General features: G+C 46.1%; 1 protein-coding gene across 7 annotated transcripts in view; it reads left to right on the forward strand.

Moving 5' to 3' along the window:
• Foxn3 (forkhead box N3) overlaps positions 1-17,519 on the forward strand; it is a 387,213-nt gene that overhangs the window by 265,940 nt on the left and 103,754 nt on the right. For all 7 annotated transcript variants that reach the window (XM_046440684.2, XM_046440692.2, XM_046440690.2 and 4 more), the window contains one exon: positions 8,171-8,235. In XM_046440684.2, coding sequence (XP_046296640.1) covers positions 8,171-8,235 — 65 coding nt within the window. The remainder of the gene's footprint in view (positions 1-8,170; positions 8,236-17,519) is intronic.

The following is a 17,519-nucleotide window of genomic DNA, read 5'->3' on the forward strand; positions in this document are numbered from 1 at the left end:
TGTCCCCAAGCCCCACCTTAGGTTCCACCTCTTGGAGAAGTCTGCTAACCCAGAGGAGAGCCTTGAGCAGGCTGGACTCAGGGAAAGCTGCAGGGGCATTAGGCTGGCTGACCCAGTCAGGGAGACCTTGGAGGTAGGGGATCCATTGAAATGTTAATAGAACAGCTCCACTTGAGTTGACCTGGGGCCTGGGTGGAGGAATGCAAATGGAGGGAAAGTGGTGGAGCCTGGGAAGGTGCTAGAATGGGTGAGGAACTGGAGGGGTCCCCTGGGACAGTGTTAGCAACTCCAGAGTTTTGACCTTGAGCATTGTAGATGGGATCTCCAAAGGGGGAATCCACTTTTTATTCCTTTTCATCCCTCACAGGGATGCTAAATTCAAGTGTAAACTTTTATTCCCTCAATAAATATTTGATAGATGCCAGCCAAGTTCCGAGCACAGCCTTAGGTTCTGGGAATTCAGGAAAAAAGAGACAGCGGTGTGTTGGTGTTTCTGGGAGTTAAGTGTCCTGTGTGGGTCACAGTGACAGATGGTTTTGGGTTGAAATGTGCCCCCTTCCCAAATTTATGTGTTGATTTCCTCACCTCCAGCACCTCAGACTATGACCCTATTTGGAAATTCAGTTGTTGCCGATGTAATTAGTTTGGATGAGGCCATACTAAAGGGTGGACCCCTCCAATACGACTGGAATCCTTATAATAAAAAGAAAGTTTGGACACAGACATCCCTGGGGGCAGGGCCTGTGTGTGAACACAAAGGCAAAGATCATGGAACCAAAGATTCTCAGCAAGTTCCCAGGGGCCAGGGAAGAGGCCTGGAACAGGTTTTTCCTCAGAGCCTGAGAAGGAGCCAGCCCTGCCAACACCTTGATCTTGGGCTTCTGATCCCTGGAACTGTGAAACTCTTAAGTTTATGTTGCTTGTGTCACCCAGCCTGTGGCAGTCCTAGGAAACAAATACCAATGTCATCAAATCCAGGGCACTGTGGCTTGTGCTAGAGGGGACTGACCAGCTGGGAAGGCAGAGGTGGGAAGCTGCTGCCTGGTTTGGACAGACATGAGGGGGGTATGCAGGTGAAAGCCGAGTCAGGACCCAGCTCCAGGTACATTCCCGGGTCAGGAGACCAGATGAGCTAGAGATGGGGAATTGGAAAACCCAGATTTGCCAGGAGTCCATGAACTTGCTTAGGAAAAGAGAGGAGATAGCGAAGGCTAGGGATGCCCTTAGTGATCCCAGGGCCACGTGGGGCAGACGCTAGCAAAGCATATGGGATGCCAGGCTGGAAGGGTGTTTCCAGGCTGCAGTCAGTGGAAAAAGCCTCTTATGTGAGAGTCGGGGTTGGGGGAGGCACGGAGAGGGCTTACTGCTGAGGGGAGGTCAGTTTCCCTTGTCGTGGCCCATTTGTGTTCCTGTAACAATACCGGAAGCTGGGTGATCTACAAAAAATAAAAATTTATTCTTTGTACATCTGGAGGCCGGGAAGTCCAAGATCAAGGTGCTGGCAGGGGTGTAGTTTGGTGAGGGCCTGGTGCCTGCTTCCAACATGGCGCCTCGAATGTCACATCCCTACATGGCAAAGGGCAAAGAGGGGCCACAGTCCCTCCTCTGGCAAGCCTTTATAGGGGCCTCTGATCCTGTTCACAAGGCAAATGTAGCTTCTAAAAGGCCTCAACTTATTTATACTGTCATATTGGCAATATCTGGAATTTGGAGGGGGCAGATTCAGAACTGTAGTGTCCCTGAATGGCTGGGAGGTTGACCTCTGAGAGTAAGAGAATCGCAGCCAGTCCAGGAGGTTGTGACCTGAAGGAGCAGAGGCCACACTGTTAGCTGTTGGACTTTATCAATTCAGGGCAGAGTTATGGAGCCAAAAGAAAGACCTGGACACCTGTTGGCGTTCAGTGATGGTTAAGATAAGAAGGTATTTATCCTGGGAAATGGGAGGAGAGTGGAGAGAGCCAAGTTTTCAGAGAAAAGGGGCAGTGGTAGTGTACAAGGAATTGTCCAGCCCCAAATATCAATAATGCTGAGAAACCCCGTGTGGTCAGTGGCGAGGAGTGAAACCCAAACTTCAAGACCTGTGTCAGATGCTCACAGCCATGTCAGCCCTGGGGTGGCACATCACAGCCTGCGTGGTACAGGGCACACAGGGATATCTGCTGGCAGGAAGTCAGGATGGGCATCCCTCCGATTTTAATATTCGGCCCAAGTCACAAAGCAATTCCATTTCTTCCTGTGTTCAGTGTTTTGCCCTCAAATAATCTCTCCAGTCTGTTGGTTGTGGTTTTTGTAGATCCAGAGAGGGCTGTGTGGTCACTTGGTGATGTCAGCCTGGGATGGCAGGCTGGGCCTGGGAGGTCTCACCTAGTCTCTGCCTCCTAGTTGCTCACCAGTCGGGATTTGCACAAGACTCAGGTGGACTTATCTTTATTTCATCTTTCCTTAGAGGAGGTGGACACTGTGACACTGTTCCCTGCCAGCTCTTTGATTTTTGAGGGACCGCTTATTGTGTTTTTGGACTGAGGAAATTCACACTTAGAAGATCTCAAAGCATCTCACACACACACGGCCTCTTACAGGAAAGAGGAAGATGGGAAGTTCTGCTGCCACAGCTGTCTCAGGAATGCAGAAGAGGGCCACTTGGGGAGAGTCCAGTGCGAATGAGGAAGCGCTGGCACCCTGCAAACTGCCGCAGTGTCGCTGTGTACCTTGAGCGCGTCACTTAACTTCTCTGAACTGCAGTTTTCTTGTCATCAAGACAATCACAGAGATTTTTGCCATTTACAGAGCACCTTTTTTTTTTTTAAACACCCAACCTCATTCTCTCACGCCAGCTAGATACTATCATTTGCCCCCGGTTTACAGGCTTGGGAAGTTAAAAGACCTCAGCTGCATTTTGCACAGATTCCCTGAATCCAGTCCCTTTGTGCTGTCTCCACTGTACCTCTGGTTGGACCAGAGATCCTTTTGAATGCCCAGATGTTCCAGATGTTCATGTTTTATTATTGGGAAGAGTGTTCCGGAGAATTCCAGGTGATCTCCAGAGCCCCTAGTGCTGCTTCTCCAATCGTGGTTGATGTTTTGTGACCCTTGAAACCTTGCGTGCATGTGTCTGTTCAGGCTGCCCTGATCTTCTAGTATTTTCTTGATTAATCCACGGAGGTTAAAGCAATGAATGCCAAGGTGTTCTCTCTTTCAGTCTCTCATTCCCTGCTTCAGTCTGCCCCCTTCTTAGGACTGCCTGGACCGTTTATTCCTGGGTAAGCAGAGTGCTGGTGGATGTCGTGCTTCTCAGGGGATTGTCCCCACTCTCAGTTTCCAGTGCTAGAGAAGTGGTAGAAATCAGTGTTCCCTTGCATGAGGACAGTGGGAAAGCGAGAGCTTCCATGAGGACTAAATCGGGAAGAGCTAGTCTTTATGGCATCCTCTTCCTCTCCCCCAGTTGGTTTGGGGTATCTACTTTTAAGTATGGGGACTGTTCTGGGGGCGTCCAGGGGAGGTTCAGATGGGAAGTGCATGGATTGGGTCATCCTTCCTGCCCCGTATCTTCAGGCCTCTGTTCGCGTTTTCCATAGTTCCTCTGTCGGTCCTCTCTTTCTTCCTTCTCCCTCTTCCCTCCCTTCTCTCTCTTTTTCCTACATTTTTATTTATATAAAACACACATGACATAAAATTTACCATCTTAACCATTTTTAAGCGTGCTGTTCAGTGGCGCCAAGGGCATTTGCTTTGCTGGGCCCCCTGATCTCCAGAACTTGTTTCATCTTACAAATCTGCAACTCTGCACCTATTAAAGAACCTGTCCTTCTTCCCCCTTGGGCCAGCCCCGGCAGCCACCTTTGTACTTGGTGAATCCGACTTCTCAGCGTGTGTCCTCTGTTCTGCCTTCTTTCAGGTAGCCCCCCCCCCCGCCCCCTGCCCCCCACTCCTCCCACCCCATCCTGGTTCTAGCCTCCTGTCCTTTAGGTGTAGCAGTTTATGTTTGGCAGCTGTGTTGTTAGGAAAAAGGACTTTTCTCAGTTTGCTTCTCATTAGGCCCACAGACAGTCCAGGCTGGCAGATAGAGGTGGGGTCTTCCAGAACTGCCAGGGGGCTGCGTTCACAGTGATTAAAGCCCACGCGTGTAGGACAGACACCTGACAGATCACGCAGCCCTGCAGCCCGTGGCCTCACAGTGTCCCCTTGGGAGCTCCTTGTGCAGCTGAGAGTGCGAGGCCTGGGGATGACTGTTCAGGACGGTATCGCTCCTCTCTTGGGATTTGCTGGCCCGGCCCTAGTCTCCGTGATCAGCTGGACCAGTGTTCTCAAATGCCAGTTCACAGACCGGCTTTCTGGCAGGCAAGGCCCTCCTAACCTGTTGGTCTGCTTCCTTCCTCGTCCCTGGGTTGGTTTGGCGTGTGCCGTTGAAGGGATTCTGCGAGCACATTATTGAAATGAGACATTTGTGGGGCCGCCTTCCATTGTTTCTGCTAATGGGAGCCCATGAGTCTTTCACGAATGGTTCCTCCGATTGCTTTCTCTAGCCTGGGACTTTGCCTTGGAGAGATTGCTCACAAAATGCCGTCCTCAGCCTTCTTCCATGGGGAGGCGTGCCTGAGAGCTTGGGGCTGGAAGAGAAAAGCAGAAAGATGAGAAATGAAATTGGGGCATTGACAGTTGTCTCTGCGGTCCCTTGGCCAGCTCCAGGAGCCCTGGTCTGGTCATGGGCTGGTCAGTGACCAGTCACCTGTTGCCCTGAGACCCTTTACCTCTCAGGACTTCTGCTCCTCTGTAGAAGGGGAAGGTGATTCTGCCCTGCCCACCCCACAGAAGGAGAGGGGCTTGTGGAGAAGTGTGGCTCATTGTGCTCAGTAAATGACGATTTTTTTATCTCAGTGTTAGGCAATGTGAGGACTTTGCAAGGTGACTGAGACGCACCCAGAGGGGACCTCAGTGGCTATTTCACATGGCAGTGACCGTTCACAAGTGTCACCTGCTCGCACACCACGGGGTGCGAGGAGCTCCCCATCCTCTCAGTGTGCGCTAACCTCCCCTCCTCTTGGCTTGCCACTGGAAAGGGCGGTATAGACCCTCCCCAAACACTTTGACCACTAGTTTCTTCCCTAGAAGATGTGTTAATATACATTTTAAAAGTGATTTTGTGTGTGTGCGTGTGTCCTTTCTTTTTTTTCCATACCAGGGATTGAACCCAGAGTCACCCAGCCACTTAGCCACATCCCCAGCCCCCTTTTTAATATTTCATTCTGAGACTAACTGGGTCTTGCTGAGTTGTCGAGGGCCTTGCAGCGGTACCAAGGCTGGCCTTGAACTTGTAATTCTCCTGCCTCAGCCTCCCCAGTGTGTGGAATTACTGGTGTGCACCTCTGTGCCCAATCATGTATTTTTAATGAACTCTGAGCTCAGAAGGTAATACGCCAAGAAAGAGAAGGAAAAAATATATATCTATCTTAAGTTTGCTGCTGTGCCTGCCTGCCGCTGGGCAACCAGAGCCATCAGCCTTTCCAGGGGCATTTCTTGTCTCTTTAAATGGAATCAGAGGAGGTTGGAGGTAGATGAGTATGATAGTAAGTTCCTAGAGATCATCAAATAGGATTTTTAATTTTTTCTTCCCAATGTCTTTTGTAACATAGAGCACAGTTCTCAATAGGGACTTCATAAATCCTCAAATCTTCTAACAGTTAGAAGATATCATTTTGAGGGACCATACAAAAGAAGAATACGGAATATGAAGAGCTCAAAAGCTTTGCAGTCAGTCCGGCAGGAACTGGCTAACCCTGGGCTGGAAGGAGGCCCCTCAGGAATTCACCGTTTACCAGGGGGCTTGGGCCAGAGACTCCACATCTTTCCACTCCTGGAGTACAAATTAGAGGGACAACAGAGCAGAATGGCTATAGAATTGTGATCAGTGACTTAAGTATGTTAAAAGGGCGTTGTAGAAAATCTGTAGGTAGATTTCTATCACACAGAGTATTTTCCTTATCTAAACCACTGGATTTGTCCAACCTCAGTTCCCCACATTTGCTCCATCCCTGGTGTCTGCTCAGGTTTTCAGCCAAATCAAGGTCAGGATAAAGAGGAGATTTGGATGGCGGTAAGCTGGATATCCAGGCTCCTACAGTAATACTCAATTATTGAATTCTCTAGAAGCACCAACTCTTCTATAATGAAGTCCTCAGTTTTTAAATATCTTTATAAATCAGGCAGTTCAGTATTGGCCACAGCCAGCTTGCTGTTTTCTGCTTTGTTGTAAAAATAAGATGGTAAAGCCCTGGGAGCTTGCTAGGGTTGTTAAAAGATCATCTTAAGCATTTTGACGCACGTTATTCTTCATGTGACTTTGAGCCTTAAAGGCTCCCAAATGGAATAAGACAGGAATGAGACAGAAGAGAATTTAGCTTGCTGCCATCATTCTGAACCGTTGGAACCCCCAACCAGGGCTGCAGGTTTCCTGTGACATTCCTGGTCACTTGGAGGCTACACCTGCCAGGCTGAGAATTGGGTGTGTAGGAAAAACCTTGGCTAAGACGCATTGTTCTCATTTACTTTGAGTACAGTAGAAATAAAGGAAAATAAAACAAAAAGGTTCATTAGCATTAAGGTTCACAGTCCAGGTACTCTGAAAAGATTGCAGGTTCAATGCTAGACCACTGCAATCAAGCAAATGTGGCACTGAAGTAAGTCCCATGAATTTTTTGATTTCCTGGTGCGTATAAAAGTTATATTTACACCATGCTGCAGTATATTAAGTGTGCAATAGCCTTATATCTAAGAAAACAATGTATAAAGTTTATTTTAAAAAATATCTTATCGCTAAGAAATGCAAATGATCATCTGAGCTGTTGGAAAAATGGTGCTGATACACTGGCTTGACCCAGGTTTGCTAGAAATCTTTAATTATAAAACAACAACAACAACAACAAAAAACACAAATCCCTGCAATATCTTTAAAGCACAATAAACAAGATATTCCTGTTTGTGCTTTCTAGCACATTTACCACAGTCTTGATGTTTAATAATATTTTTAGTCTGTAACTTCCTACTTTACTGCAATTATCTATTGTGTTCCTATACAACAAGACTCTCTGTATCTCATGTAATGAAATTCTGATAGGCAGAATATCATTGCATTTCTCTTCCTTGTTAAGGGCACGGCCATCCTGTATATCCAGAGACCCCAGTTGACTAGCGAAGCATTCATTGTATAGCCCTTCAGACTTGTGTGTGTGTGTGTGTGTGTGTGTGTGTGTGTGTGTGTGTCTGCATGTCCGCCAGACTTACAAATGTATTCCTCAGGCCAGTTTTTTAGTTTTTTTAAACGCTGAATGTGATTGATAATACATTAACCAATATCATTTGCCATGTACTATTTCAGTGAAAGTAATTTATATTGCCTCTCAGATGCAGTAACATTTTGAACTAAGTGCTTTCTAACATTAATCTAAACCAGTCCTTTTTAGAATAACCTACTTTCCACTCTAAGGATATTTTGCTAAGACTGGCTTGGTTGTAAAGTTTTCCACTGGATGCTCTAAAACAGTGAAAATGTTCGTCTATAAATGCAGTAAGTGTCTTTGTGAAATATTGATCTTTCTTATTTTCTTGTCTCTCCGGTGACCAGACTGTGGGTGGTAACATGTCTGCAAAGTGTTTTATAGGGGATGGAGTGCAACCTTTTAAGCCAAGAAATGGAAAACAGGAGGCAAACAAGAGTCTTAGAGGAAGGAGGGCGTTGATCAAGGTTGGATCTGCACAGAGAGGATTTGGTGGTAGAAATGCCAAGAAGGGCAACTTTGCATTTACTATAGGCAGGTGGTACCAGGAAGTGCCAGAAGAAAACCCACTTGGTTTCAGAAGACATGGGCAGGTGTTCTTTGCCACATAAATTCATGACATTAGGAACAAGTTAGCAAACATTTTGAAGTTCAGAGCTGGGCTGCCTAGCGCTGTGTGTGTGCTGTTTGTTCACCTGCAGGCGATTTCAGTGCCCAGGTGTGATGGGGCCAAGATGGAAAGCAGAATACTCACTTGTCAATTAAACAAACCTAATGATTTTTAAAGGTACGTTTTCAGAGGATGTCAATACGGCATCCCTGAGGCCATGGTCCGAGGCCACGTGAGGGTGCCTAGGTGGGCGTGCAGGGGTCTTACCTGTGTTTGTCTTCTCTTTCAGCCCATCAGGTCCACCCATCTGGCCAGGCAGTACCTTCTTCAAGAGAAACGGAGCCCTTCTGCAAGGTAAGTGTCTAGGAAACCTCGCTGCCCCTGCAATCCCCTCAGTGCCAACCAGAGAGGGGCTGCCCTCTGGAGAAGCGTGACTGAGTGGTTGGGTCTGTGTGCCCACTTCTCTTTATTTCTTCCTACTCAAGTAGGAGTCATGAGTCAAAACCAGGCTTTCCGGGACTGCTGCTCTGGCCCGTTGTCATTGCTCATGTTCCAGAGCGTCTGGGTTGCTTTGGTGGAATGGGGATGGCATGACAATTGGGATATGAAAATGGTATGCACACGGGGCTGAGGAGAGCGAGCCCTTTTGTATGTTTCCAGCCCCTGGGCTGACAAGGAGTGGTTCCGGTGTTCTGACCCTTGGCCTTGTGGAGGTGCACTCATTCCTTGCTGTCCTCTGATGTCCATGTGGGCCTGGAAGGCTGTTGTTTGTGCTGAGGCTCAGAGTAGAGCCCCGCCCCAACCTGTCCCCACAGCGTCATTTGCTAGGGACACACTTTCCGATATTTGCCCATTCTCTGCTGCCCTGTACTAGCTCTTGCCCAGTGTTCTTAAGGAGTTCAAAGTGCCTTTCATCTCTGTGCTGCCTAGGCTGGCCTCCAATTCCTGACCTTAAGTGATCTTCCTGCCTCAGCCTCCTAAGTAGTCGGTAGTACATACATGTGCCATGGTGTCTGACTACACTTACTTTTTTTAAAAAAAAAATTTGTTTTAGTTGTAGATGAACAATACCTTTATTTTAATGATGTATTTATATATGGTGCTGAGGATTAAATCCAGTGCCTCACACGTGCCAGGCGAGCTCTCTACCACTGAGCCACAACCCCAGCCCTACATTTACTTTTGAAATGGGTAAGATTAAAGATGAACAAATGGTTAAAAATAGCAAAAAAAAGTGGATTACAAATACTTTGAGATATTACTTTGTTTTGGATATCTGCTCTGCAGAAGAACCAGCCTCCAAGCATCTTCTAGTTTTCTGTCTCCCTTAGCCTCTGTTGACTGGCAGAAGTCATGGGGGCACAGCTGCCAAAGGCAGATGCACTGGATTGTACCAAGCACTTCAGAACCATGCTGGCTCCCGGTGAGGGTGTTACTGCCTTTTGATTGGTCTAGAGCTGGTTAGTCTCCGTCCTTTAGAAGTACAGGCCGAGGCCAACCATGTGTGTGAAGGGGTAGGATATCAATGTGGTTAAGAGAAGAGGCATTTATCTTCAGGTTTCTGGAGTAGCTCAAACAGTTGTGAGAGATAGCATCACATTTGGTCATTCATGGGCTGTGCCATCGCATTCTGTCTTTCTCAAGGTCTGTAAAATCAAGAACTTGAGGATTTCTTTGCACTTGGCTTGGTACAGGTGCAATTTAGGCAGGTAAGTTTGGTTAACCCTAATTTTAGTAGTTGTCATAGATATCCTAAATATCTAAGAAAATAAAAGGAATTGCCTCCACTCTCAAAAATTAGTACTTAGTTTTTTAAAAAACTATTCTGTTCTTTCTTCAGATTGTATAATTAGAAGCTGATTTTTTTTTTTTTTTTTAAATGCTGGGGATTGAACCCAGGGACTTGTGCATGCTAGGCAAGCACTCTACCAACTGAGCCATATCCCCAGCCCCTGATGATAGCCATTCTTTGGGTTTTTCTCAAGTGGATTTAAAAGTTATACATCTTCCTTTTTTCTCTAGAACCATAGGCAATATATTAATATCATTAATGGTTGGATTTTTTCAGAAAAAATGCTTTTATTTTCTTATGGGATTTCAGATCCACATAGGTAAGTTTTGCTGTGTGCATGTCAGTTGTTCTTTGTTTCTGTGGGGCAAAAACACTAGAGAAGTACCAATAAAGTCTCTGATGCTGAGTGATTGCTGTGGGAGTTTCTGTCTTGTGGATGTAGATGTCACAATTTCAAAAATTCCTTGATTGCTCTATATGCTGGGAATTAAGCTAGTATACACGGCAAATGCTTCTTGGATCTACATCCAATCAGATACAACCTTTATATGGCTTTTTGTACATTGGAAAACCAAGAGAATCTTGGTGAGAGTTTGGTCATGTAGGTGGAGACGTGTTAACATGAGTTTTTTCTGTTTGTGTCATTCTGTTTAAAGTGTTTTTTTAGAGCCGGGCCGGTGGGGGTGGGGGGGGGGCGATGCTACTGGGGCTGGACCCTGGAGCTCCACCACTGAGCTGTACCTCTGATCCTTTTAAAATTTTATTTTCAGGTATTTTCAGAGTTGCCCAGGCTGGCCTCAAATTTGCAATCCTCCTACCCCAGCCTCCTGAGTAGCTGGGATTACAGATGTGGGCCTCTGTTCCTGGCTCTGTCTCACATTCTTGAGATACTTTTATTGTATTATTTTGAATGTTTCTCATCCTAATTAATATTTCCATGTGCCTTTCGTGAGTGGTACAGAGCAGCCAGAAGTAATGGCCAGCAGCAGAATTTTTACAAATAAACGTGTATAAAGAAGAGGCCAGGACACAACAATGGAAGGTTTAGGTTACAATCATGCAGAAGAAAGGATATCTGATTTATGCCCACTTTAATTTTTCTTATTTATGTTTATTTATTTATTGGTCCTAGGGCTTGAGCTCAGGAGCACTTAACCACTGAGCCACATCTCTAGTCCTTTTTAAACAATTTTTTATTTTGAAACAGAGTCTCACTAAGTTGCTGTGACTGGTCTCAAATTTGCAATCCTTCTGTCTATAAGCCTCCTGAGCCTCAGGGATTATAGATCTGTGCCCCCCTACCCAGCTGTCTATGCCCACTTTCTTATTGTTATGCTCACAAATCTCCCTTTACCCACACAGAAGTAGTGGGATGGGTTTTTTATTTGTTTGTTTTTGTTGTTGTTGTTGCTGTTGGTTTGTTTGTTTTGTTAAGATATTAGACTAGTGGGGTCCAGGCACAGAGATTAGCGTTGAGGCCCAACAGGACCAGAACATCCATCCCCAAAAGAACGGTGGGAATGAATCTCCTCTGTGCAGTCGTCCCAGGGGTTGAGAGGGTACAGATGCAGGCTATGAACACAAGCAGATGTGCCACGTCGTGTAGGAGAGGGAGCCTGGTTTTTGCCAGGAGGATGGGATCAGAGGGACTGTCACTCCTTGGGGAGAATTGACACTTGAGCAAGACCTTGAAAATCAGAGATGTGCTTTTGTAGAAGTAGCAGAAATGGCATTGCCAGAGAGGGAAAATCATAGGGCAAGTGGCATCACTATGGTGGGGACTTGGAGGAGGTGCAGAACTTGAGTGCTCCATAGACACCTCGGCTGATATTGTCACGGGCTCCTTGACTTATGATGGGGCCCAGCCAGATGAGTTCTTGGTGAGCCGAAGATGTCATAGGTCGAGAATGGATCTAACACGCATACTGTAGAGAGTTGGTGGTGCCCCTCATGATCCTGGGGATGACTGGGAACTTCAGTTCATTGTCACCATCCAGCATCAGAGGAGAGAACTGGACCTGGTATTGCTAGTTCAGGACAAGATCAAAATTCAAAGGACGGTTCTACTGAATGCATCTGGCTTTTGCACACCGTATGGTTGAAAGACCATCTGTGATGTGGTGCCCCAAGGGGAAGAAATGGAAGTGAAAACCTAAAATGATGTTGAAACCAGAATGACATCATAGTTGCAATGGGGAACCAGCTCGTGTGGTCTAGTGGTTGTTTGGTTTATGAGCTGTCGAGTGGAAACCTAGTACATTTATTTTTTCCAGCACAAAACCAATTGCAAGAATTAACTGGAAGTACTCCAGGTCCTCCTTGGGTGCCGGGTCTTGTGTTTTGGTTCAGAATCCCTGGCAAAAGGGGCTGCTGAATCACTTCTCAGGGTTGAGGATAACGGGGTAAGGTGTGGTTTGGATTACACCAGGCAGGGGTACTTAACATAATTGGTCATTCCAACAATTCACAGTATTTATTTTAAATGCCATTTAGCTTGTGAAAGACAATTTTAGTATTCTAGCAATTTCGGCAGGCTAGAGAGCACTTCAGTTGTTATAGAGCAGAAACCAAGCAGAGCCTCAGAAGGGGACAAACCCATTGTCTAAATGGGACCCTGGGCAGGTCCAGACAGAAGTGTGGCTTAATCAGAACTTTGCAGAAGTGGCCAGCTGATAGGTGCCTCTCACCCTCCCATCTACACATATCTGTGTCTCTGTGTTATGATCTCTGTGTTCGAAATATTATTCTTAAAAAAAAATTAATTAGTTTAACAATTTTCATTTTCTTAATGAAAAGAGTAGATATATATATATATATAATTTTTTTTTTTTTTTTTTGCTTTTCCAAACTCCCTGTCTCCCTCTCTACATTCCATTCACCTATCAAACTTAAAATTAGGTTGCTGTATTTAAACAACCCCCTTGTATGAACTGTTTTAATGAGTGCATGAATCATAATTGAAAACATTCCTCGTCCCTGGTCTGACCCTTCATGTTGTCCCCGATGGTTTCATCCCAGAATGACCTGTGGAGTTTCTGCCCTTGGTAGCTCCAAGCCTTCTATGGAAAGTGGATACAAACAGCTGCTGATCTTATCTGCCACTTCTCTCTGGGGCCCTGTGGGCTTCAGAGCTCCCCAGAGCTGTGGTTACTGAGAGGTTTCTGCCTTTCTAATTCTACCCTAGCTGACCATTTGGGCTCACTAATCCTCTCTTCCTTGGAGCACAGGCATGAGCCCACCCACACGTTCCCTCTGCAAGTTTGTCTTTATTCTGCATTTCTGAGTGCAGGCACTGTGGTAGGCTGGAGGTTCCCAAGGAGCCCAGGGCCCACTCTGTGGTCAGACCATGCATCCCAGCCTTTCTTGTACAAGGCAGTTGGACTCCCTTTCTAGAAGCCCAGGTGACATCACAGTGACAGTACCCTGGGCTTGTTTGTTCATTTGGTGCTAGAGATGGAACCCATGGGTTCTACCATTCCAAGTCCTTTTTATTTTTATTTTTGAGGCAGGATCTTGCTAAAAGGCTGAGGTTGGCCTTGAACTTGTATCCTCCTGCCTCAACCTCCTGAGTTGCTGGGATTACAGGTATGTGCCCTGGCTCCAGAGCTCTGGTTTTAGCAGCTTTCCCAGCCAGTAACTTGACACCCTGCTCCCTCTGGCCTTCCCTCCACCTTCTTTTTCTCTATCACCCCAACACTGGGCCACTAATTATTATCATATCTGTTTCCCTGGGATGCAGTGGTAGTATTAAAATAAATTCTATCACATGCATAACAGATTTTTATTTCCATTCACTGCTGACAATCTATGGGATAAACTAATGAAATGGAAAGAAACTGTTAAAGGCAATTTCAATGCATAGAGCAGGATTGTGCCTACTGCAAGTTCAAAAGCAAATAGGGAAACCGGAAACTGGCTCTTCTACTCTTAAGTGCCTGTTGTTCCTGCCTGTGGACAAGGGCCCCTGTCATTGGTCAAATGTGCACGAGGTCTGTTGGGATTATGAGATGACTTGCTTTGGGGAATGCCAGTTTCCCGCCTTCCCTGTTGGATGATGAGTCAGGGGCACCTGGTTTCTGGTCTCAACCCTGCCACTTCTTGAACTCCATGACATTAGCCAAGGCACCCAGTATCCCTAGGGCTTTGTTTTTCTTTACCTGTAAGTTAAAGAGTGTACCTAGGGATGGTCGAGGGTCCTTATTAAGTACTAGCTCTGATTATTTTCTCAATTTCCAAAAAGTAACCTAAGATGGATTTTGAAGCCTTGTTCTGACTCAATGGAAATATCCCTTTCAGCCAGCTGTGTCCCCTGGGGGTCCAAGGAAAGGACACAGTGGGGTAGCAGGCTGGCTGAAGAGCCCTGTGCTGATACAAGATCATTTTCAAAGGTTTCGTGGATCTTAAGTAGGAAATAAATAATAGATTCAGCCAATCTGGAAATAAATCCTATGTTGGCTTCTTGGGCAATAGCATTTTGCTATTGCTACCATAAAATACCTTAGGTTTTATTATTTATAAAGAAAAGAGGTTTATTTAGCTCACAGTTTTGGAGGTTGATATCCTGGATTGGCAGCCTCATTGATTGGGCCTCTGATGAGAGCCTCCTGACTCTCCATGACAGGAGTGGGTGTGGAGGAGATCACAAAAGGCAGAGAGAGGCGAGGGGCCAGTCTTGCTCCTCTTAAACGTTCTTTCATGGGCACTCATTCTTCAAGACCAGTGCTAATCCCTTCCCAGGGCAGCACCCTGACTGACCTCACCACCTTCCTGTAGGCGCCACCTGTCAAAGGTTCCGCCACCTCTTAACACCACCACACTGGGGGCCTAGCTTCCAACACATGAACCTTTGTGGGACAGAACATAGCTAAACCATCGCAGCCCCTCTGCCAGGGTAGCAATGCCCATCTCCTGTGGCGCTCACAAGGACTCCGGAGTCAAATCAGGAAACCTTATAGAATAGCTTGTCGTAAATTTCAAGCCAGGGTCACTGCTATAACAATTCTCTGTGAATGTGACTCTTCCGATAACAGGGCTAAATCCTCCAAATGATTTCCCGGTGTTTTCACTTGCCCTGCTATTTACATGGATAGTCTCAGGATGGGGCAAAAGACAGGAGATGGCCAGATCCTGTTGGATTCCCACCCACATCTGAAGGGCAGCTTGTTTGTGTCTTAGCTCAGACTCCTGATTCCTTACTTACAGGACTGCTTCTTTGAGAGGTTGCTTAGCTCACAAATGCATAGGTACTGTACATGTGCAAAGCCGGGGGAAGCACCCCCCAGCCCAGGCTTGGGCACTTCCCTTTTTGGACCCCAGTTCTTTGAAGTTGGGCTGCAGTTTTTACTGTAAAATGGGGCTGCGAGATGTGATTCCCAGAATCCTTTTGAAGATTAAAGGAGAACCATGAATGTGAGTATCAGGGCCCGGGCCTGTCACCTCCCGGGCACCTGGTGAACGCTTGATAATACTGAGTACGTAGCAGGTGTGTTCAAGGGGGAACGTTCCTTCTCCCAAACCTCTGTCCTCTGCACGGTTCCTGCTCTCGCCCTCATTTGGCTTTTCTCTCTGATCGAAGCTGGTTGTCGCTGCAGGATCCCCATGTCTGGCCTTAGCACCTGGCCTCTAGTCTGGGTCACTCTTTGCTTCTCTCCACCAAGGCCCCAGACCTTGTGTTTTGTTGGGGTTCGCCCCGCCTCTGCCACTCAGCTCTTTGGTTGGAGCTGCCGCCCTGGGCTCTTTGGCTTCTTTCATTTGCTCCACAAGCTGACTCTTTTGTCCATTGTGCAAACAAGGGCATCCACCACCTAATGCACAGACCTCCTGTTCCTTGCCCCCAGGCACACCCATTTCAAAAGAAAAACTTAGTAATAACAGAAAAGGAATGGGTTGGGGGATGGGTCAGCCCTCTATATTTCACCCCAAGTCCTAATTGCCTTCTGTCCTCCTTTGGCCCAGGAAGGCCCTCTGGGTTTAAGGAGAGGCCCTTTTTTTCCTTGGTGTTATATGTTCTATTGTTGTGCACCAAGTAAACATTTTTATATAACTACAGTCATAAATTCAGATGGGGCTTCTGCTCGCAACCACGGGTGGGATTAAAGGGGTGCCGCTAGGCTCTGCTGATCACTTGCTCTTACATTATTTAGAGGGTATAAGGAAATGGAGTTTAATTCTGCTCTTTCAGATTTGCCCCATTTCCAGTCACCCCGACTTCCCCAGTGACTACAGCGTGGCGTGGAATCTTGGAAACCACTAGTCACATGTTCTGACCTTAATTTCAGTTATTGTCTCGGCTCCGTCTCTGGTAGCCACTTCAGTGGAAATCCAGTGTGACACCCTGAGAGGTTGGCAGGCCAAGGAGCAGAAATGGCAGTCAGGGGCTGCCAGCCTGAGGACAGGAAATCGAGAGCATTTCCTGAGCACGTCCTCTGGCCAGGCAGCTGCCAGGTGCATCTGGGTGAATCTGATGTTTCCAGGTGGCTGCCCCAGGAGGAGGCGGAAACTGAGGCTGGAGTTTGGAAGAGATGGGGCAGGGCTGGCAAGTTGCTCATCCGGAAGTGACCATTGACTTTACAGGCATAGATGCGATGTTCAGGGAAGTGTAGAATGGACAGAGGGGAAAGGTCCAGAGAACGGAGCTAAATCAAAGACCGGGATTATAGTAGAAAGAGGAAAGGTGGACAGCAATGACAGTGAGGAAGAAGTGGCTTAGGAAGTGGGGACCTCACTAAGCAGAAGCACAGAGTTACAGGAAGAAGAAAGAGGGGTGGGGCCCTCACGGAAGATACCCCTGCAGGTGTTGGCCCAGTGGTGATTCATGGCTTTGTACGAGCATGCCAACCAACATCAGGGTGATTTTAATTATTTTTTCCCCCTTAACATCACCACCCCCCAGATAATATCTACTATTTATATCATCAAATTAATAATCTTTCGTTATAGAAAAGAGATAATAATATAAAGATGAAAATAAAAAATTACTACTAATCTAGCCAACAGGACATAATACCTATTAGGTGTTTTTATAATCGAGGTGAAATTTTCATTTAACAAAATTAACCATTTTACAGTGTGTGACTTAGTCACATGTAGCACAGTCACAGTGTTGAAAAACCATCATTTGTAACTAGTTCCAAGTGGCTCACACCCCAGAAGAGATTTACTACCCATCATGGACTCACTCTTCCTCCTTCTCTCCCACCCCTTGGCAATGACTAACCTGCTTCATTTCCTTGGATTTACCTCTTCTGTGCATTTCATAGAAAAGAAATCGTACAATTGACCACTCAGGTCAGGCTGGACATATCCTTCGCATTGGCCTGATGCATTAGGTATTATTACTCCCATTTTGGAGATTGGGAAAAACAAGGCCTGATGTGATTTAACTGCTGATCACAGAGCCATGGTAAAACAAACAGATAACAACAGCAACAAAACCTGGGACTCAGATCAGTCTGGAGTTCAGAGTAACGTAAATATTTCTAAACGGTTTTCCATCTCAGAGGTTTTGATGTTTGTCAATGTTTTGCAGACTGGAGCAGAGGGAGAATTCTGTCATCATGCATAAAAGCAGTTTACAATGGAGGGTCAGAAAGATGGAAATGAATACATATGTTGTTATCTTTCATTTAAGTAATTAAGGTATTTCTTTTTCTCTCCTTGTTCCTACACATGACTGTTTTGTACAGTTCACTTCATAATTGGAGAGAAAACGGGAAATCCTAAAATTAGTCATTGAAAGATTAATAGAATGAAAACAATCCAAGTCTTAATGAATATTTTATTTTTGTCCATGTGAAATTTTTATTAGTAGATACAGACGTAGACAATTTTATGCCAATAGGAAAGT

The sequence above is a fragment of the Marmota monax genome, unplaced genomic scaffold (genome assembly GCF_021218885.2).
Source record: "Marmota monax isolate L192 unplaced genomic scaffold, Marmota_monax_Labrador192_F-V1.1 WCK01_AAM20220418_F8-fsc00017, whole genome shotgun sequence".
In the NCBI taxonomy this organism is placed as follows: Eukaryota; Metazoa; Chordata; class Mammalia; order Rodentia; family Sciuridae; genus Marmota; species Marmota monax.